A 21948-nucleotide genomic window follows, 5' to 3' on the forward strand; every position below is an offset into this window, starting at 1 on the left:
CATTGGCTCAGATGAACCACGGGGCAGCAGTATTCAGATCGACAATGTCCCACCACTTAGTTTGAGACTGTCGTGCACTGTCGGCTTGGAGGTCGTGTTGCTTCCAGTATACCTCGATGACTTCTCGCAGGACGTAGTAGTTGCCAATGTGACGCTCTCTGTCCATCTTGTCCAGGTTCAGCAGGATCTCGATTCGTTGCTCGTCCGCCTCGGATTCGCAGGCTATAACAAACAGTGGCCAGGGACTTGTACAGATACTTAGGTTCCCTAGCAGTTGGAAAGCCTGCGTTAGGTATATCGATCTAGCTTCCAGGGCTTGGGGGCTATTGGTCGTCCGCTGCAGGTAAAGAGAGGCAGCCACTCGGTAGAGTTCGGCAGTGGTGAGGATCCGAGTACGTTCGGACTGGCTTAGCTTATCAGTGGAATCTGGAGCAAGAGTCTGTTCTAGAGTTGCGAGTTTCGCTTCAATTCTGTGCCACTCTTCGTTTTTGCGCGTCTTCTCCTCGGCGGAGTAGTAAGCCGCATCGCCTCGCAGGTCGGCCGCTCGCAGCCCATTCACATAGCTGATGATCTCCATGACCTCTATAGAACAGCCGAGAGAACCGATTATCTGTGATCATTTGTCAGCCAATACTGGGTGTAATTTGACGGCGCAGTAGGCGTACAATAGTCTTGTCCAATCCCAAATCACGTCCGCCCTGCAGAGATGACGGTCCATGGGTCCCGTATAGGTGCGGATTGCTGAAGCAGCCAAGGACTTCATGGTAAAGGAACCACGTGTACAGGAAACAGTGTCTGAACTGATTCCCACCGGTAACAGTCAGTTGGTTGAGCATGTTCTTCGCTCCGTTCAGATGCATGTTCCAGTTGCCTTCAGTCTCGTCAAAGACCTGGAGCAGGAGTTAGTTGGACTTGGGCAAGCCCGAGGTGACGGGAAGAAAACAAACACTGTAGACGCATAGCATCATTGATGTTGCAAGCTGGGTAGCCGTGCTGCCTATAGATCCCGCTGAAATGGACGAAGACAGGGATCGGAGGGCTTTTATTTTATACGGGTACGCCTCCACGGTCCCCCAAAGATCTATATGATTACGGTTTAGCGAGCCGGGGTGACAAATACATATGGGCGCAATCAGACATCACGGCAGACACGCAGTTGACAGGGGAAACACCCGAGCGAGGAGACAAGGGACGCTTACGCAGCGCGGCCAGGGCCAGCATGGCGTTATGGAGGCCGTGGGCAGCTTCGGAAGAATTGCCGAGCGCCATAGGGAAGCAGCTCTACCCGGAAACCGTTGTTGATGTCAATGGTCGAGATCATGGCCGAAAGGCGTTGCTCGTCTGAGTAGCCGACTTCTTAGCCCCATGCCGTGGTAGCACAAGGACTGTTTCAGAAAACTCACAATACCGCATGAGATGCGTGTCTCTTTCGTGCATGTTGGGCACGAACGGGACGAAGCGTTTCAGGCGCGGCGTGGGCGGCTCCTGGACGACGACGGCCAGGCTTTCGCCGGCGCAGCCATGGCTGGGTCTCGAGAGGTCGGCGTAGGTCAAATTCAGGAACTGCTTGCCATAGTGCTCCGAGTTGGCGGGGGAGAGGTGCAAGACGCGGTCCGGCATGCGGTTGACGCGACGACGACCATCTGGCTGGTCGGGCCATGCAAGCCGTATGCCATAGCCCAAGCATTCCCTCCCGGTTCTGAGACAGTTGTTGCAGGCTGGATATCCGCGATCGCAGCCGATCTTGCGCTCTGGAGCCGTGGCGGGTCAGAGGAAGCTATACATACTCCTTCCACTGGAAGGAGTGACGACGGGCCTATTGGTTTGGGCACTCACGTTTGCAGGTCCAACAACCCTGGGCTCGTCTGCCCGAAGCCATGGCGGCGGGTGGCTGGGTGGAGCAGGACGTGTGTAATACTGGACGCTATTACCTCGCAAATAACTACCAAGACAAGACGGCGTCTACAAGACGGCGTCTGGGGGATATCACATTTATAGCAGTGCACACGTCAGCCTTAGGAGCGCGTATGGGCAAGCCAGAGGATTATATGTGTGGGATTGCTCGGGCGTGATGTAGTTGGGGCTGGCTCTTGTCAGCAGCACACATGCGCGGGTCGGACCCAAGGATGGGATTGGGTCCTGAGTCTTGTCTTGGGGGGTATTTCTAATGATGCCATTCGATGGGCATTTCCTCCGCACGGCCATCGGCAGCAAAGGCTGCAAGGTTGGTTGCAAGCTTGTCTGCTGCACCCTTCGTCTATCAAGTAAGCACAAGTACGTACATCTCGATGTAACGCCTCTTTGCTTCCATCGCATAAATACCTTGCATATTCTTACCCAATCCGACGCGGGCTGGCGGGAGCTTGCTTCAGTAAATAGATCGACATGGCCTTGGAGATATCGGAGGGGTGCTTTGCTTGTTTCTTCATGGCTTTTCTTTTCTGGCTTCCAAGGTTTCTTTTGGCTTCCCCCCCAGTCCGCGTTTCCTCCCTCCTTCCTTCCTTCCTTCCCTCCTTGCTAGAGTTCTTTTTTGTTCCAACCTAGCACGGGGAACAAATAGTGCGACATCCGCCCAAAACCAACGGGCGAATGTTGCTGTCGACGTCGACCTCGATCCAATGCACATGACATACCTAGTCTCATGATGACATCCGTTCTGTTCTTCCCCACATGTAACTGCAGAACGCCCGGGTCGCAACAGTCGACATTGGTCGGAGTAACGTACGCCCTGCTGTTGTCGTTGGTCATCATCGCTTTCTGGGGCACGGGCAAACGTGGATTGGATGCATTGCATTAGTGGTCCAGACGAAAAACAATCGACTGTGCCACCACCCCGCATTGCCTCTAAGAAGCAAAAGTACCCAAAACAGCCAGGCCAAGCAGAGGACAGAAGCACACACACCTTCGAAATTTCCACTACAGATTATATTATCCCAGTAGCAGCGAGTCGACGCCAAAGCCCCATGCAAGGTTGAGCTGCAGAGGCTTGTCGATTGCTTCCGCCCGCCCCTTCTTCATCATCGCCGATGTCGTTCCGCCCTGTGATTGCTTCGGTCATCTTGCGCTTTCCGCCGCCCATCAAACCCCCAGCAGATAATCGCCAAGCGAGCCGCCAAGCAACTTTTCACTCGTCAGAACTGGGCTCAGATTACGACGGACGTCTGACCTGCTGTGCCCCCCCGGCAGCCTAGCGCCTAGGCCCTTCACCAGTAATCAACCCCCCTTCCCAACGATCCAAACGACAGGGGCTGTCGAGCAAAATGGCATGCGATGTCACCCGCTAGATACGACCAGAACCCCCCGTACATCTCTCGAGGCGCCCCTGAACTGGCGAACTGGGTTAACCTGACATCCTTTCGGCTTCCCCTTTTCGGCCACTTGGTGTTCTGAATGGGTCATGCTGCGTCACCCGTGAAACCCCCCAACCTCTCGGGACGCGAGAGAACAACGACGTCTTGTGGTATTGCAACCCCTGCGTCTGCGGGATATAGCATTGCATGCTTATGGGGTTTGATATCCCGAGCTGTTGCTCTTGCTCTGTCGTTGACAAGGCCACACCACTATCAAAGCTCGGGAAGGTAAGCCCCGAGGTGTGTCAAAGATAGCCTATTAGACTCTAATCAAAATCTTACGTGAGAAACGCCGGCCATGCTCGACTAAGAAGCTTATCTGTTGCGTCTTCTCCCGCTGCTCGTCACTCCCGGGCGCTTTCTTGCGATTTTCGCCTTGAACCCTTGCTACCAAGCACAACACACATATACAACCTGTCAACCTTGCCCGCCCAGGGCTATCGACCAATCCGGTAGAGTGCTTAGGGGTCATCTTGGAAGCGTCCCTCCATCCATTCCGTCGGCATTTGTGGCAGGTAGTTTTGTGAGGTCTTTTCTTCCCCCTTATACAGGGAGTTGGGAAGGCCCATGGTTCTTCCTTTATCAGGGAGTTGCAAAGCCGATCGATCCACCTGCCATCGCACCCCATCTGCCGTTTTGGGGATTTTGGTTTATCTTTACACAAGCCAAGAGGTCGGGTAGACCCCGCGGAAATACAGCTCGATATGCGGATGTAAGGCAGCCACGCACCCCAGGATCTTGGGGATTCTAATTGAAATCTCGCTTCGGGACCGCTGATTGGAGCAGCGCGCACGAACACCAGCGAACAGACAGTCCTGATGGCATGGATGGCGAAAAGGCATGGTGCGATGGCGCAGTTTGGCAGGCACTTTTGAGCATTACATTACACTAGCAGTGACACTCCTGGTATTTCCAGAAACCCCATTTCCGGAACACCCGACGGTCTTCACTCGCCTATGAGTTACCACATGGTACGGGTAAGCGAGGGGTTGCCGAACTCGCAAGAGTGCTGACTCCGTCTTTGAGCTGCATCATAGCGAAGCGAAGCCGATGCAAGATGCCAGTCATAAATCATAAGATCAGAAAGACATGGAAAACCAGGGAGAAAGGGAACACTATCTAGGTGCTCACATGTGCGTCTGTGTAGGTACTTTTTGCTGTCTAATACCACCTTAAGTGGCATGCTATACTTTAAAGTATTCGACAGTATACTCGGGGAGATGAACGAGAAACTGGTTCTCGGAGTCCCTTTGCTCTGGTTGGCTGACTTCGGCACCCATGTGCTTTCTTTTCTGCAACCTAGAAAACGAAGCGGGGTGAAATGGTGCTACATTCGCTGCTGGAACGCTCCTATTGTATCTTCGACATCCATTGCCCGAAGCGAGCTCAATATACACATACGGCGTATTATTGCGCTGCTGCGTCACTCTACGGAGTAAGGGATACGGGAGTAGATTTTCCAATTCCTTTTCGTTCCGGCTAGGCATGCATTGCTAGTTTCCTCGAGAAGCCCGCACTCATGAGCAGAAGCGACGGTGAGTCAAGCTGAGCGCCAAGTTTGATGGCGTACATATTGAGCGCAGTGGGTTGGCATTTTGGCCGGTCATCTCACTCGAACAAGACTGCCAGGCTTGAATATCACAGTCCATTCTATGTTTCGAGAAGTCATGAAGCTATTGACTCTATACAATGCCTGAGATATAGTCTACTATATTTGTCTTAGTACAGTTATTATATAGTTGACGAATATACTCTCCACAGTGTTCCCGCACACTCTCTGAGTTAAGGTTATTTTCTGGGTAGGGGATCCGTCCAGCCCAAGCCAAGCATTTGGTAGAACGTGGAGTCAGTCCCGCGCTCTCCCAAGCTGAAAGCAAGGGTCTCCCCGCGTGAATCCTGCCAGCCCTGATGCAGTGTTGCAAACGCGGCCCATTCTATTTCTCGCGGAGTCGACTTGTTCACAACGCTATCCACCGAGTTCAACAATACACTAGGCGTTGGATGACTTGGATATAAACTCGAGTTAAGTCCTTGTCCGGACCGTGCCGGGATTTCCTAACGCACATCATCATCGTGCGAGCGATTGTGCCGCATTGGGCAAGCAGAACGCGCCGTGTCGTGCTTGCCATGGCGTATCGTGTGGGTGAGTTACCACAGAACTGATATGTACTGTTCTCCCTTCCGCCCCAACCAAGGCTTATTTTTTATATATCCTGGGTATGCACAGAACTGGCGCCCACTGGCTGGACCGTCTGCCACGACAGCCAATGCCAGAGGTTCGAGTACAAGATCCCGCAGGGCGCGCTCCGTTTCGGCACCTGGGTCGACCTCCCCTTCATGTGCTGTGGCCAGTGGAAGTGGAAGCACTGGGGCTGCGTTTCCGGAAAACAGCTCCAGAACCTACAGGCGGCCATATACAACTCGGACGGCGCGGGCGGCGACGTCTATGACTGGGCGAAAATCGAAGGGTTCGATGAGTTGGCGGAGTTCCCCGAGCTGCAAGCTAGAGTCCGCCGCGTAGTGGCGCAGGGTCATATTGACGATGAAGACTTCAATGGGGTACGTAAAATCACTTTCAAAGATGAAGAACCCCTGAGCGTTTTCCCACTGACACCTCACCTAAGAACCCATGTGTAACACGCCAGGCAGGACCGGTATCCGGCGACGGGGCACTATCACGCCCTCGCCCATCAAGGTCGGACCCATCATCATACCTGTGGTCCCAGTACCCATCGCGCTCGCTAGGGATCAAGTTGGCACCAAACACACCTTTGTGATCACTGGCATATTCAGCGCGATGACGCAGGATGAAGCCAAGGCCATGGTCCTAAGCATTGGCGGAGTTGTTGAGTCGACCCCGACCGAGAATACGAGCTACGCAGTAGTAGGCATGCGGCCAGCTCCTTGGAAGGTCGCCTGCTTTGGTACCCATGGCATCAATATCCTCAACGAGCAAGAGTTTTTAGAATTCATCATTCAAAGGGGGGATGTGAAGCAGGAGGATGGGACTCCCCCAACACGGTCCGCCGTGAAGACTGAAATGGGTGACTCGAAATCAGGCATGAAGAAAGAGGAGGAGACGGCAGATAATGTTCGAATAGCTAGGGTGAAGAAAGAGGAGACAACCGAAAAGTCATGGGAGAGCTCAGGAAAGGAAGGGAGAAACATCGCGGTCAAGCAGGAAGAGCCAAGCATCACGCTAGTAAGCACTAATGCCAAGGCTGATGATACTGGAGATGGTAGCCCAGCGGTCAAGCGAGAGAAGATGGTTATCGTGAAAGAGGAGGAAGCGGATGAGGTAGTCTTCCTGACTGCGGTTACTTTGAACACACGGAAGCGAACCCATGTTGCTGATGATGAAGAAGACGAAAAAGGTAGTCTGGCCAGTAAGGGGCTTGGTGGGCGAATAGGCAATAGATCTGCCAGAATCCAGCAGTCTCCTGCTACTGATGGGCTAATTCCTCAAGCTGGTCGGGCAAGAGGGCATGCCTACCATGCTCTGGGAGATGACGAGGTGAGGGATGAGAGCCATGGGACTCCCAGAGGAAAGGATGGCAGCCGTTGGTCTGGACCAGGTTCGAAGATCACCAGGGCTACCGCCACTGTGGTAGGGCTTCGCCGAAGTACTCGGAACAAGGCGCCACCAACCTAACGCTCCGGCGGTCAAGGGGGCGGAGGAGGACGGAGATGAGTGGGCGTTCGGTGGGCTATAGCGTTGTGGTGTATTGGTCCAGGGGTCTGACAGTAGCAAAGTCGTCGATGGTCTTCCAACCCAGCTGCTGTTCCGTACGCAACCCCTATCCGCCGGGCGCATTGGCTGCTCACGTAATAGAGTTTGGAACTTCCATCAGCTGTCGCCAGGGATTAGCGCTTCTTTTATCTATCGATTGACTTGTGAGACACCAATGCAAGCTCGACTTCGTATTACATCGAGCGCGGACCACAGGAGTCGACAGCACAGAACCAGTCCGTGACAGACATCAATCTCGAAGCCATGCGTACATACACACACACTCGCTACATGAGGCAAGCCACAACCCCCTCTTGACCTTCCGGGAAGGCCAGTGCGACACAGGCCATGACATGCGGACAAGCGCCGAGGCTATTTGGTTAAAGCAATATTTTACCCCAGGCCAGTCAGTGTGGGGTATGGCCTCACTAGCTGTAGATCTTTCTCTTCCGCGCCTGCCTATGCCTGCATTCAATGCTGGTGATTATTGCTGACTTTGCTCACCCGCCAAATGCCCAGCTCCAGCCACAAAAGCACCGGCTGCTGACGCTGACTCGTCTGCTCGTGGCTCCGGGGGGCTTTTTGCTGCGGGGGTCAAGAGGTCAAGCCACACTGTTGGCCTGGAAGTAAGCGAATCCGAAAGCACGGGCTGGCACTAAAGGTTAGCATGGTCGAGACTCGGACCACATGAAACGGGATTGCGAAAGAATGCGCCGAGGTTCAGTTCACATGTGGTCGCGCGGTTGCTGACAAGCGAGCGTCATCGTCTAGGGGCCCTTTGCCGAGCCCAGAGTAGTCGTCCCATTACGGGGGGTTAAATATATTGGTACAACCATCTGCCGTTCGCTGGTGCTCCAACCAACTCTTGTCCTAATCTACATATTCCATTCTGTCATCCCCAGTTAAGTCGAGTTGTCCACTCAAGAGTCGTACAACATTTTCTTCCATCTCAAACGTCGATTCTCCCAGTCTATATATCATCATCTCCTAGCCAGCCAACCAGTCAGGCAAGATGGGCCTCGCCAATGGTATGTACCTAACTCTTTCCTCCCCTTCCAAGCCACCGGTCGTGCGCGAATGCGCTGCCTATCTGCTCCGGTTCGAACCTTTTAATAAGCACACGACTAACACACAACTCCCCGTCCTCCAGACAAGTTCCCCTCGTCCGCCGCTTTCGAAGCGATCAACTCGGCCCTGAACTCCAGCGAGGCCGACAAGAAGGATGCCATCAAGCAGGGCAACGCCGTATTTGCCTTCACGCTGAAGAACAAGGCCGGCGAGACGGACAGCTGGCACATCGACCTCAAGGAGAAGGGCACCGTCGAGAAGGGTCTGGGTAACAAGCCCACTGGTACGTGTTCGAACTGCTGAACTCGCTTTTCTCTCAAGGATGAGCACTAGCCCCCCACCCCTTGCGCGGCTGCGACTATTAGAGTAGGGGCACTAATCGGACTTCTCTCATTCTACCTAGTCACCCTTATGCTTTCGGACGAGGACTTTGGCAAGCTGGTCACTGGCCAGGGCAACGCACAGCGGCTATTCATGTCGGGCAAGCTCAAGATCAAGGGCGACGTGATGAAGGCAACCAAGATGGAGCCTATCCTGAAGAAGGCGCAGACTAAGGCCAAGTTGTAAAACAACACAGTCTTGTACACATCTGCTGCGACCGCTACCTACGACAACCATGACCGCCGATGGAGCTCTTCTTTCAGGAAGAATTGAGCTCCGCCCTCTTACTATTATTTGATACCACCCGTTCCATACTACAACTTGAAAAGCAGCCCATCTGCATACTCTTAGCTGCTCTCTGCGCCAGCATTGCTGTCTAGTTTCACTTGACCTATTTGTGATCATTCAGGACTGCTGATGGCGATGATGTCCTTTTTTTATAGTGTCTGAAATGGTCGTGGCATTTCGCATCGGCTGCCACTGGAGGGGATAGTTTTCGTCGTCATGGAAGTCTAGAAATGCATCAGTTGTTCTTATATCCATCAGAACCTCCACACCAGCGACAGCGAGCAGGTAGGTAAATTCGCAACCTCCCAACAACGGACATGCTTTCTGTAATCGACTGCAGCAGGTTGGCCGACTTGCCAGAACCCAAGGCGGCGGTGCGGTGCGGTGCTTTCCAGAATTACCTCGAACTTTGCAGTAGTCATAGTATTTTTTCTTTCTTTTTCTATGCGCCAATCCCAAATTTTCCAAAGACCTTGCTCGATTCTTCAGTACCTGTGTTGTTTGTTGCACATAACGTCCGAGTAGGCGAGCAGTCGATTCGGCCACAGGACGCGGGTTCGAGACGGCGGGCGACTGGCCGTATGCAGGCCGGTCAGAGCAGGTTGGTTCGTTGGCAGATGGAGGGATGGAAAGAATGAATGCACGCATGCAGGCATCGATTGGGTGGAATGCTGGCCGCGCAGTAGCCCCAGGGCGTTGTTTTCGTTCCTCTGGCGACGATGCGATCAACATCCCCGTCAGTGTGCATGTCAGAGGCTGCCTTAGAATCCAATTCAGTGCCTGGAATGCCGCCTGCCCTGGGCCCTTGGCAGGAGATGATTGGCTGACGCGAGATTCCTCGTATGGCCCCGGCATGGCCACCTTTGCAGCTTGCACCAGCTTGCACCAGCACTAGGCGCCCACTCCAGCTTAGCCCCGAGCACAGATCACCTCCAGTCGCCTCTCATTCGTTGAGTGTTGACTCTCGCTGACTCTCGCCCAGTCGGTCGCGCTCCCACCTGCCACCCTCGTACTTGTGCTCCTTGTTGCTGCTGCCGGCCTACCTAGTACCTAATACTGTGGCACCGTAGAGAAGCCTAGAGAGACCGAGAGACAGAGACAGAGCGAGAGAGTCAAGTTTGCCTGCACCTCACCACCACCTGCATTCAACATCCAATTTTCTTTCTCTAGCTTGCCACACTGTGCCTGCCCGCAACGCAAAGCAAAGCAAAGCAGCCCAAAGCAAACAAGCCCGGCTCCTCTTCCTAAGCAACCCGTCATTCTCTCTTCACGCCCAAAAATTCTGGACCGTGGCCCCCTGCTTTTCCTTAGAAAGCTTTCGAGGATCGACGAGCATCGCGTCGAGGCCCCTTCACAATTTTTCTTATCCAGACCCGTCACGACACGACCACCACTCCGGACACCACACCCTCCGGACTATGAGTATTCCCAAAACTCGCCTGATTTGACTTGTTTTCAAGGCAAACAACAAGTGCAGCGACCTTCCTGCCGGCATATTTGGAGCTCCCTCCCTTCCTTGATTCACCCTTTCGTCCCCAGTTAGGTCTCACTACACTATGCTGCTGGCTTCCCTGTGGACCACCCGGCACCCTTGATAACCCATTTCCATCTCCCACACATCGCGTCGCATTCCTCCCGAATCTCCGCCATCCGATTCCACGTGTAGTCCTCTTCCTCAGGACACCAATCCCCCTCTACGCGCCATCGCCACCTGTCAATTCATCACAGAGTCACGATGAGCTTCAGTTTAGACTACACGCCTCGCAAGGCGCAACCCGTCACGGGCCAGCGAGGCGCATCTTTCCCGACCGGTTTGACCCCAGCCGCGTCGCGATTCCGATCATCTCTTGTCCCGATGACGAAAACATCCCCGGCGCGTTCCAAACCTACCCTAGGCAAGTCCGCCGCGAGGCCTACTCGAAATCTTTTCGACACGGCGACGCCCAAACCGTCCCGGACCGCCACGTTCGCGCCGGCTCTCCCAGCGACGGCTCTGAAGGCCTCAGCGGGTGCTCGCAAGTTTGCGCCCCCGCCAAAGACTACCAATGCAGGCATGGCTGGCACCACATCGGCCGAGCTCTTCAAGATGCGAATCCCAGAGCCCGACACCAACCTCACAGGCGAAGCCTTGGCCAACTCCATCCCAGAACCCCTGACGAAAAGAGGCACCGTGTACGCCGACCAGTACCTTGCCGACAAGTGCCCGCCTGATTTCGATGACCTCCAACGAAGACAGTTCTTCTGCATCCTCGATCTGCGACGGCTGAAACACGCGGCAAACGAGATATTTGTCAAAAAGGACTGGAAGGTTAATATTTTAAACTTCGCCAAGGAGTATGAAAAGAGCCGCGGCTTGATCATGTTGCACTATGGTCTGTACGAGTTCAAGAACGTGAAACCGTCAGAGGAGGTCATGAAGAGATGGAGAGCTGCGCATGGCCTGCCGGAACCCGAGGTAGAGAAGCCGGCCGCTAAACCAGCAGCCAAGGTCGGTGCAAGCGCGTTCGTCAGTTCAGTACCGGCCTCGACAAAGCGTAAAGCCGATGAGCAGCTGCAGCCGGGCGATAACACCTTGAAGGCTTCTACTGCCAACCATAATAAGAGGCGCAACATGGACCTGGACGACGAGCCTACCACGAACAAGGCGCCTAAGTTCGCAACCTCGCCGCTCAAGAGCAAACGCAGGGTGGAAGAGGCGGACGAGGAGGGCGAGGTCGACGAAAACCAGCGGAATAAGGTCCAGAAGACCCCATCGACTGCTAGGTCCAGGCTCGAAGGCATCATCAACAATGTGCAATCGAACACCACTACACCCGCAGGCTCTCCTGTGAAGCGTTCTGACGTGGGCAAGGCCCCGTCTCTCTTTGCCGTTACCAAACAACCTGATGACTCTCAGAGCCCTTTCGCAACGAAGTCAAACCCCTTTGGCGCGCCCACCAATGGTATTCCCAGCTCTGCGTCAGCATTGAAGTCTTCCCTCTTCCAATCGGGGCCATCTAGCTCCTCGTCAGCTTTGAAGTCGTCCCTTTTCCAACCAGGGTCGACTCTGAATGCTTCAAAGGACTCGGTTCTCACAGGTCACAAGTTTGGTTCGAGTGCCACAGCACCTACTGGGAGCAGTAACATCTTTGGTTATCTTTCTGAGAGCTCCGCCAACAACAGCGGAAACGAAAAGGACGATGCCGATGCCGATGCAGATAGCGATACAAACTCGGAGCACGAGACTGAACAAGAAGCTGATAGCCAGGACGTTGCGCCCAGCTATGAGCCCAGCGCTGCTGCGAGCACTGGCACGGCCACACCCCCGATCCAGGGAGGCCCTGGGCTTTTCAATTTCGGGAAGCCGAGTGGTGCCTCGTCTCCCTTCGATACTGCTTCGAAGCCCGCAGACGACGCTAAAGCCGGCGGTCTGTTCGCTAGAGTTTCCTTTGGGCCTGACGGTGAACCACTCCGAGCAACTTCTACTGCAGTAGAAGCACCGCCCAAGGAACCATCACCACCCAAGGAAACACCGCCTAAGCCAGCCACACCAGCTCCGGTGCCGTCAACAACTCCAGCAACAAAGGCACCTGGCGATTACACTTTCAACGCATCCACTACACCCATCAGCTTTGGTAACAATAACGGATTGAGCACTTCTATCTTTGCAAACCAAGCCGCCGCACCATCTCCCGCTGGGGATAAGGCTAAAGCGCCTAGCACGAGTGCCTCGTCCATCTTTGGTGCGAAGCCTTCCGCTTCACAGGCACCTTCCGCTACTCCATCGTCGTCCATCTTCGGTGCCCCTAAGAAGGCCCCCGAGACCATACCGAGCACACCGAATGGCGGACTGTCCTCGTCTATATTTGGAACGCAGAAGCCTACAGCTTCAGCTGCCCCCGCCCCGATCTTTGGTGGTTCCTCGACTCCTTTCGGTGCGGCCCAAAAGCCAGCCGAAGCCAAGACCACAGCTACAACCGAGGCACCAAAGAGCATCTTTGGTGCTTCACCTGCCCCAGCCAAGGCTGATCCTACACCTGCTGCCCCATCTCCATTCGCCGGATTTAACAAGCCCAGCGAGGCGGATAAACCAGCGGCCAACGGTGGGCTGGGTCAATCGATCTTCAGCAGTGTCAAGCCCGCGCCGAACAACATGTTCGGACAGTCAGCCACACAAAACAGCACCGCTGAATCAACTACTCCGAAGCGCAGCTTTGAGGAACCCGGGGGTAGACCTATTAAGCGTGCCACCGGCATGTTTGCCAAGGCGAACAAGGATGCTGACAAGCAGGCGTCCGAGAAGCTTTCATTCGGAGCTTCTCAGCCGGCTTCATCGCAGGGCGCTACGTCCGCCATGGGTAGCTCGTCGGCCTTGTTCGGCTCGACGACGCCCAAGCCTAATGCGCCAGCGCCGGCCAACATGTTCGCCAGCAACAGCCCTGCCCCAACTCCATCTTTCTCCTTCGGAGCACCGGCACCTGCTGAAAAGAAGCCCGAGGAGGCCAAGCCTGCTCAGTCCAGTATCTTCAGTTTCGGGTCGCAGAACAACGCTAGCCCGGCGAAGGAGACTACAGCAGCACCCATGTTCAGCTTTGGATCCCAAAACAACGCATCCCAGTCGCAGGCCAAGGAGTCTGTTGCAGCGCCCTCGTCCTTGTTCAGCTTTGGCGCCGGCCAGGCCACGACACCCAGTTTTGGCGCTGGTCAGAACAAAACACCCACTCCATCGTTTGGCGGCCCAGCTTCGCAACCGACGAATGGCACCCCCGCGAGCAAGTTCGACTTCAACTTCTCGGGGGCCGGTACTCCGGGAGGAAACACGAGTTCGTTTACCTTTGGTGGTAATGACCAAGGTGGTGCCTCTAACCCCGGGTCCTTTACCTTCTCTGCCGGTGGTGCAGCCCCCAACGCATCGGCACCAGCCTTTGGTGCCGGATCATCCACTCCCACGCCATCCGGGTCCTTCAACTTCCAGTTTGGTGGCAACAACGCCCCCCCGAAGCACCAGAACCGAACAGCTCCGGCATGTTTGGTTCGCAACCCAATGGAGCATCTCAAGCGCCGAACAGCTCTGGTATGTTTGGTTCGCAGCCAAACGGAGCATCTCAGGCGCCTGCTTTCAGTTTCTCCTCGGCCAGCCCTTCGCAAAATCCCACGGCCAACAAGGCCCCACAGGGTAGTGGCATCTTCGGCAGCCTCCAGCCACCCGGCGGCGGCACTTCAACGGGAGCTAGTAAGTACAACTCAACGCAGTCGCGCTTGGTTGTAACTAATAGAAAGATTCAGACTCCCCGTTCCCGGCGCCTTCGAGCATGAACAGCACGCCCATGGGTGGCACCCCTGAGCCGCAGTCCCAGGATGGCGAGGAAGCTCCCCAGGAGCAAATTTCCCTGACCAGTGGCGGCCCGGGCGAGGAAGACGAGGAGATACTCCTCGAAGTGCGTGCCAAGGCGACAAAGTTTGTGCCGGTTGTCAAGGGTGGCGACGCGGATGAGGACAGCAACAAGTCTCCATGGCGCACTCAGGGTCTTGGTCCTCTTCGCGTCCTGAAGAACAAGAATACGGGATGCGTCCGTTTATTGTTACGTGCCGAACCTCGTGGCCACGTTGCCATGAATAAGGCACTCCTGGCGCAGTTTGACTATAAGCCGGATACGGTGAAGAAGACTAGCATCAAGATTATGACGGCGAAGGACGACGGAGCCGGCTTGGAAACGTGGCTCTTGCAAGTAAAGAAGCCCGAAATGGCAGCCGAGCTGGCGGGAGTCTTGGAGGCCAACAAGAACAGCAAATGAGATATGGGCAGGGCGTAGGACGGACCTGTAGCGAAACTGGACGTTGGCTGCCTAACGAAACTGCAGCAAGCTTGGAGGACATGAGCGTATACTAGGATTATCCCTTGTTCGGCCTGTCAGGCCAGTCCCTGGTTGTCGGTGAAGGCCAGCCAGGGCAAGGACTTGCATTGGGAACAGCGGGGTTTTTGCAGAGCATAAAACGGGGTTTCGGCTGGTTTTGATGTTTGTTGTTGTTGTAAGATTGTACAGTCTGAGTTTCGCACGTACATAATACGAGTTTCATACTGCGATTTTCTATTCTGGCTCTCGTTGCAAAAACGATGGGTGATGAATTTTATTCTTCTTCAAAATGGCGAGACCCAGTTCAGATTAAGCATTGAGTGAATGGGTGATGGAGGATCATGTGTGAGGATACGTAATGATCGTATGCATTGATGGGGTCTGTCGGCATACTTGAGTATGTATGTAGGTATGTACAAGGTGTCCCCAAAAGTAAAAAAATTTACCTATTCTTTTTCTTCCTCACGCTCCAGACACCCACCTCTAGGCACTCTCCCCTGTCGGCGCCGCCTTCCAGCATCAAGTTCTTCGTAGCCTTGGCGTACCAGGCATCCCAGCTCTCCTGGCTCATCTTGTTGACGGACCGCAGCATGGGTTCCCAGGTCCCTATGAGATCCACGACGCACTGACGCGCCGTATCGCGAATCGCCGCGCGTTCCGCGTTGACTAATGCTGCTGCTTCTCCCGATGATGAAGTACTACCACTCCTCCCGCCGCCGCCGCCGTACATCCGTTGGTGCCTCTTCTCCCAGCCAATGTCGGTGCTGAGGGGGACGGCGAAGCGCTTCGAGATCATGCCTTCGAGCGTCTCGGCCTCCTGCACGAGGAAGGGCCCGATGGTGGCGCAGGGCACGGGCGAGACGGTGCGGGCGTCGCAGGCCTGGCTCAGCCAGCCGTTGTACTCGACGATGTAGGGGTTGGACGAGGGGCCCAGGATGTTGGCGTCGACGTCGTAGACGCCCAGCTCGGCGTAGGCGTCGTCCTTTTCCTGCTGCTTCTTCTGTTGCTGTTGCGAGCTGTGGCTCTGGTGCTGGCGGTGGTCGCGGTGGTTCCGGTTGTTGTTGTTGTTGTTTCCACCGGGACTGCTGCTACCGACACTGCCGCTGCCGCCGCCGACGCTACCGCTCCTGCGTCCCTTGTTGGCCGCGAGGCTGTCGGGGGCGTTGGGCTTGAGCGAACGCAGGACGCTGTCGACGTCCCAGACCTCGAGGACGCCGCCGGGCCGCAGGACGCGCACGAGCTCGTCCGTCACGGCGGCGAGCTCCTTCTGCGTGAAGGCGGTCGACATGTCCTTGAAGACGACGAGGTCGAAGGCGGCCGACTCGAGCGGCCAGGGCGCCTGCCGGCAGTCGTGCTGCACAAACTGCCAGTACATGTCGTCGCAGTCCTCGTCCACGAGCGCGGGCGGGCCCACCGCCGCGTCCTCCTCGTCCTTGCCGCCCCGGCCGGCGCCATTGCTGCTGCCGCCGCTCCTGGTGCTGCCGCCGTTGCTGCTTCCGCCGTTGCTGGCGCTGATGTTGCTGGTGCTGGTGCTGGCCCCGCCGCCCCCTCCGCCTCCTCCGCGGATATCCAGTCCGACGAAGGAGACCGCGTTGTGGCCGTGCTGCACAAAGTAGCGGTGGCACAGCATAGACCAAACGCCCGAGCCGCAGCCGACCTCGAGCACACGCCTCGGCGGCTTGAAGTTCTGGTGTTGTTGCTGCGAGGAGACAGACGAGACAGAAGAAGACAAAGAGGCGCCGGCACCCGTGCCCGTACCTACGAGCTCGTCGCTGCGCAAGACGGGACACCCGCCGTTAAGGCGCAAGCGCAGCAGGGTCGACAGGGTCTGTCGGTGCGTCTCCTTAAGGTCGATAGGGAACGGGTAGGCCAGCGTGGGGTCACTGTAGAAACGCCGGCCATTCTGGACGATGGAGCGTTTGCGGGTGGGCCCGGCGTTGGAATTGGCGACGCCGCTCCCGCTCCCGCCGCTGATACTGGCGCCGCCCACGCTTCCGTGCCGAGCCGTCTCCTCTATAGGGCCGTTGGAGTTGCGAGTGGGCATTGCGACCGACCGACCGACGGCAAGCTGGCTAGCTAGCCAGCTAGACTTAAGTATGTAGACGGACGTGTAGATAAAGATGGTATGGATATACTATTATCGTTGGTATATTCGGGAGGGTTGGTTCCCCCTCTTCTCTGCCTGTTGTTCTTTTACCCGTTGTCGTTCTCGTGGCTGTTATGGAGAGCTCTGTTCAAGTTCCTCCCCCGGGCCCCCGTGACCCAGTATTTCTGGTTTGGGAATGGAATTTGGGCAAGGCGAACAGACCGCCCGATATTTTGACACATCTGATGGATGGAGATGCCCAGAGCACAGCAAATGCCTCACAACGCACTGTGCCGAATTCACAGTGCAGGCAGCAAGCGCAAGCTCCAAGGGAAACAAAAAAAGTGGGAGAGGTCGACGACGATGGACGATGGACGATGATGATGAGACCTTGTTCTCTACTCGACGCTGAGTCGCATGACCCTTAAGTTGTCCATATCCCAAGTCAGACAGAACGAAACAAAAAATTGAATGTGAGCAACGTCCGACTTGACTTGGGCTGATATTGATTAACACCGGCTGAAGTTTAATTAGGTAGGCATCGAATGCATGCGTTCATTGCATTGTCACAGCCAACAAGACGCCGCCGCGGGGTAGTACTTACCCCCATTCGCCAGCATTATGCACACATACATGCATATATGCCAAATGCATTAGGCAAGGGAGCCGTCACTCGCGTCCCCCAGCCCCATACCTGCCACGGACCGACCATACAGTGTCGTAGCCAGAACTGATGATTTACTCGAAGAGTGAGTTGAGCCGAGTCGAATCGAATCGTTTGGTTTTGGGAGAACCATCCTAGCCCTACATCGACATAGATGCATATTCCGGTGGGTGGGTGGAGACGGACCGGCATCTCCGACTCAATCCCGGTCCAATAATCCCCAAGTCAGCCCAAGTCAAGTCCCAACCGACTCTTACCCCTTGGACGTGCCCAAGTGGAAAATGTGTGATCCAGAGTCCTTATATGCCGGGGACCAAAACTAGCGAAGGCGCCAGAGGCTCAACGGCTCCGTTTCCTATTCGACGTCATGTCCTTTCGTTGGCAACAAGAAGGCGGCTGGGAGGAGAAACGGACGCCAAAAAGCAAAGGGGAGGGGGCGGCGCCTTTTCATCAAGGACCGCACATTGTATCCTGGATATCTCGAATCTTGATCCAAGGACCACCGCCCTGTCTTCAGGGGCTAAGCGGGTGATTCATGACCGTTCCGAGGAAGAGAATTATCAATTCGCGCTGTAGGGCCGCAGCTGATTCGTGCTGTGGCGGTCAGCCGCTCCTACCCAGCTTCGGCGAGTCAAACGAGGAGTCAGGCCTTGGCTTCGCAGCTCGAATGGAACACGCTGAGTGAGCTACGAATGCCTAAGGTGCTGTTTCGGGAACCGATGACGAGTGATTCGGTGTGTTCTGTTTGGCGACTGCACCGGGACAAAGTGTCCTGGAGCTGATTTCAGGGACATATATAGGAAGCCAACCCAGCTAGTGAGCCCGGCCCTGTCGATGGCCGTCATCGAGGAATTTCAAATCACCCCCTCTATAGTAAGCAGCCAATCAGGTAATCAATCCATCGATTCACCAATTGAACGGTCCCTGCGGCCCGGGCCGTCAATAGTATCAGACCGGGGCCCTCTCCACCGTCTCTCGCCTTTTTTTTGTGTGTGTGTGTGTGTGTGTGTGTGTGTGTGTGTGTTTGTCAAGACAAGTACTGTATGTAAGAAACCGGGAATCAGATAGGGTCTGCAAATCATGCTCGAATCATTAGCATGTTCCTCGTTTCTTGCTCTTGACGTGCATGGGTCTTCTTTGAGAGACATACGGGTTACATAACGTGAACTTGCTCACGCGCCATATACTCTTCCGTATTCTGGTTAGGATCGCCCGGCATCTAACGAATCCGAGAATCGCGATAGCCGTGCGAAAAACCGGCGATACGTATGAACGAGGCCGGCTCCCGGATCCTAGTCATGCAAGCGGAAAGGGATTGTCGTCTTGCCCAGCAGAAGGAAGACAAAACGTAATGGCGTGGCCCCCTCCCCCGCTGATCCCCGTGGGGGGACTGGACAAGGAAGCCTTCCATATATCTTCCCCCGCATGAGCATGCGCGCAAAGGGCACGCGGGGGACGGTGTATCCGTGAACCCCAAGGCCCGGATTGAGAAAGACGTGACGCGGCTTGCGTTCCCCTCTCGCTTGGCTTACAGAATTATTGAGAGACTTCGCCCGGGTATATCAGAATACAATCTCGGGACGGCTCCTGGTGGTCGTGATTCAGGCCTGGTACCAAAAAGCAGGACGGATGAGAAGCAAACCGTTACGCCAACAGTTTGGTAGATGGTATGCATAGATGTGTACCATCAGGGTTAACTTTGCCGACATCCGATTTCTTGCAGGTCATCTGCTGCCCCTGAGTAGTTTCTGGGGGCGGCAACACATTGCTTTGGAGCCTCTCTTGTTGAATCAACTCGAGCCTAACATTGGATCAAATCAGATGCAGCTCGAGGATACGTGTAGTCAAGTTCCGATACAATGAACACGACGAATACTGAGTGTGAGAAGTAAGATGGATAGGGATCGACGTGCCAACGACGTGCAATGTTTCTCGTAGAAGGTCAGTGATCATCCTCGAATTTGGTAGCCCTATGAGAAATATTACGCCATACGAGATGGACCTGCCATGCATATGCGCAAAAACTAATCACGGCAATATCTCACGCGAGTCAAGGACACGCAAAGACATGGGACGTCCGTGTCACACCCGGACAGCATCAGCTGCGCATGTTTCGCCAGAGATCCGAACAGCGCATGCAGGCAGGCGACAACACCGAAGAACAAATTTCTTCGCGGCCTATTGTTCATAGCACCTACCCCTGTGCCCTCCAGGTTGAACTCGAAGTATGCTGCAGGCAAGATGTAAGGGGCGTTTTCTGTTGCCAGGAGCACCATGGTGCGGATATGCGGTACTCCTGTGACGCAGCGCGACCAAGGCGAGCAGGTATTGCGAGGGACAGTGGCCAGTGAGAAGTTCAGTATCCTAAGCTGTTCCGCCTACCGGTGTATATGCCGACGATGTTCGGCGGTTAGAAGCGTGCACCAGACCGGAACCTCAAACCAGAGCTCTCGTGATCTCTGTAGTTGGCGGAAATGAGTCGCCATCGTCGATGGGGAACGTCTGTTGAGCAGCCGAAGGGCAGTGAGGTTGTGGGACAACCGCCCTTGAAGCGAGCGCCTCGGTCCAATTACCATGCCGGCCCTTACGTCTACCTGCAGGCGGACCCCATCATCTATCCCCTCCAACGGTGGCGGCTCTGCGGGATCTGATCTAGTCCCACGATGTAGGATCCCGGATGGTGTACACCATACGGTTCTTGGCAAGACAATACCTTCTGTGATACTGTCCGTGTCCATCCAGGGCGTAGGTCTAGGCCGCAGTGGGCAGGTGTTTTGAGTCTGTGGATCAGCCTTTGTATACTTGACTTGACAGGAGCAGAAGCACCCAAGACTTGGGCAGTATTCAGTATTCCCTAGATCATATGCCTCCACCGATCTTTGCTGAGATTGAACGGTTTGCTTGAAAGTCGACATGGGTGGCGGAAGCGTGGGTGCCGTTCCGGTCCAGGCGTGATCACTGCAGCGGCATGGAACGTTGCTGAAGCAGCAACTGTGGGGGCCCAAGTCGAGTCGCACTACTAAGTCTTCCGGGCAGAGACCCGCCATCGAGATAGCATCAGTCGGGGATTTGGCGACGGCGGACTTGCTAGGAGCTGTCCATGTTGCCTAACCCAAAAACGAAGCAACATGCATAAGAGGAAAACCACACGATAGGAACAGCAGAGGTTGAATGCAATTGTGGGAACATCTAGACTTGCGCAGGCCCGCCAGCCCTCGGAGGCCCTTACCAAACTGCTCACCGAGGACCAGGACCCATAGGTGCGGCGCAGAGAAATGCATGGGTGTCGCGGCGCTAGAGCCGGTGGCCAACGGGTTTTGGCCAAAAGGGAAAGACGGCACGCGAGCGAATCAAGCCCTGTAGCGGACTGCCGAAGCGGGCGTGGTGGGTGGCATATCTCTCGGCTTCCGTCTTCCCCTCGTGTAAGTGCGGTGATTGCGTGCGTGCGTGCGTGCGTTCATACATGTATGCAGCCATGAAATGGCATGCACCACCTCCCACCTCACCTTGTGCCTCACGAGAGCTGTCGTGGCGTGACTAGATCCCAGCTCAGTCCGAACCAAGTCCGATATAGGACGAGAGGTTTCGTGCTCGAGTGAGCCCATGGACATAGGTGCTCGATGCACAGCTGTAGTCAAAGTCGTACTGGGCGATTCCTCGCCTCCCACGTGCAGCAGGAAAAGGGTCGCGCTCGGTAATATCAAACCCACAACTGACTAAGTGGGTGTAGGGGCTAGCAATATACAATGCAATTCTCCCATATCGACTTGAACCCGCTCGCCGTGGAGCCTTGTGGGTTTGGCCTGCGCAGACACGGAGCAGAGACGAAGATGCTGTAGCGGATAGCAACGGCAAGGGGCTTGCTGAGTGAGGTCACCCCCCGGAGGCTCTGCGCCCTGGTGGGGGTTGAAGGAGATAGAGAAGCACTAAAAAAAGAAGAAGAAGAAAAAGGGAAAAAGGTCAGTGATGTGTCTAGGTCAGCATGTAAAGCTTCTTTGGTGATGGGATGGAGCAAGCCGGGGTTGGATTATTATGGTCGTCGTTTGAATGTAGCTAGTCTGTTAGCGCGATGGGGATAGGACGAGAGAGGAGAGGATAGGATGGACCCGAACAGAGGAGCATTGCATGTCTTGATGGACTTGTTGATGCTCCTGCCTGCCTGCATGCTGAACTGCCCCTACCACTGCTCAGTGCGTGTACGAGGTAGCAGTGCTCTCCATACGGGGGTGGTCGAGAGGATTGTCATGCCCGGGACGTGATTGGCCGGGATGGAAAGGGTATCCCAAGTCTGGACTGCGCTTCTTGTGCGACGACGCCCAGCCAAGCCAGTCAAGTTGCGCGGTCCGTCCGTTGAGGGTCATATCTCATATCACGGCCATCCAATGCTAATGTTATCGTGCAGTAACCTACACGGCAAACCTTTTCCCACGGTGGAGGTCTAATCAAAGAGACGCAGGAAGGACGGACAGCATTCGGCAGCATTGCTGCTCGGGATACATTAGACAGTCTTCGCCCTCAGCACATGCCGCCTTCCCTCCTTTTTTTCT

The 21948-nt window shown here is 55.3% G+C and overlaps 6 protein-coding genes across 6 annotated transcripts; 3 read left to right on the forward strand and 3 right to left on the reverse strand.

Annotated features, from left to right (window-relative positions):
• Positions 1-7: 7 nt before the first annotated feature.
• Positions 8-1879, reverse strand: PG986_007998 (N-terminal fungal transcription regulatory domain-containing protein; the record flags this gene model as incomplete). Its single annotated transcript, XM_066844220.1, has 5 exons — positions 8-610; positions 666-890; positions 1286-1353; positions 1404-1751; positions 1837-1879. 5 exons carry the CDS (start codon positions 1877-1879, stop codon positions 8-10), a joined length of 1287 nt encoding a protein of 428 aa, XP_066700332.1.
• A 3598-nt stretch (positions 1880-5477) lies between these two features.
• Positions 5478-7002, forward strand: PG986_007999 (uncharacterized protein; the record flags this gene model as incomplete). Its single annotated transcript, XM_066844221.1, has 3 exons — positions 5478-5493; positions 5578-5913; positions 5975-7002. 3 exons carry the CDS (start codon positions 5478-5480, stop codon positions 7000-7002), a joined length of 1380 nt encoding a protein of 459 aa, XP_066700333.1.
• A 1090-nt stretch (positions 7003-8092) lies between these two features.
• PG986_008000 (uncharacterized protein) lies at positions 8093-8715 on the forward strand (the record flags this gene model as incomplete). Its single annotated transcript, XM_066844222.1, has 3 exons — positions 8093-8108; positions 8231-8431; positions 8552-8715. 3 exons carry the CDS (start codon positions 8093-8095, stop codon positions 8713-8715), a joined length of 381 nt encoding a protein of 126 aa, XP_066700334.1.
• Positions 8716-10552: 1837 nt separating this feature from the next.
• PG986_008001 (uncharacterized protein) lies at positions 10553-14591 on the forward strand (the record flags this gene model as incomplete). The annotated part of the gene is made up of 3 exons (XM_066844223.1): positions 10553-13828; positions 13888-14029; positions 14083-14591. The coding sequence occupies 3 exons, from the start codon at positions 10553-10555 to the stop codon at positions 14589-14591; spliced, it is 3927 nt and encodes a 1308-aa protein (XP_066700335.1).
• A 502-nt stretch (positions 14592-15093) lies between these two features.
• Positions 15094-16695, reverse strand: PG986_008002 (S-adenosyl-L-methionine-dependent methyltransferase; the record flags this gene model as incomplete). The annotated part of the gene is made up of 1 exon (XM_066844224.1): positions 15094-16695. The coding sequence occupies one exon, from the start codon at positions 16693-16695 to the stop codon at positions 15094-15096; it is 1602 nt and encodes a 533-aa protein (XP_066700336.1).
• Positions 16696-19343: 2648 nt separating this feature from the next.
• On the reverse strand, positions 19344-19677 carry PG986_008003 (uncharacterized protein; the record flags this gene model as incomplete). The annotated part of the gene is made up of 2 exons (XM_066844225.1): positions 19344-19371; positions 19490-19677. 2 exons carry the CDS (start codon positions 19675-19677, stop codon positions 19344-19346), a joined length of 216 nt encoding a protein of 71 aa, XP_066700337.1.
• Between the last annotated feature and the right edge of the window lie 2271 nt (positions 19678-21948).

Source organism: Apiospora aurea (assembly GCF_038362705.1).
Source record: "Apiospora aurea strain CBS 24483 chromosome Unknown utg000005l_segment0_segment0, whole genome shotgun sequence".
Classification (NCBI taxonomy): Eukaryota; Fungi; Ascomycota; class Sordariomycetes; order Amphisphaeriales; family Apiosporaceae; genus Apiospora; species Apiospora aurea.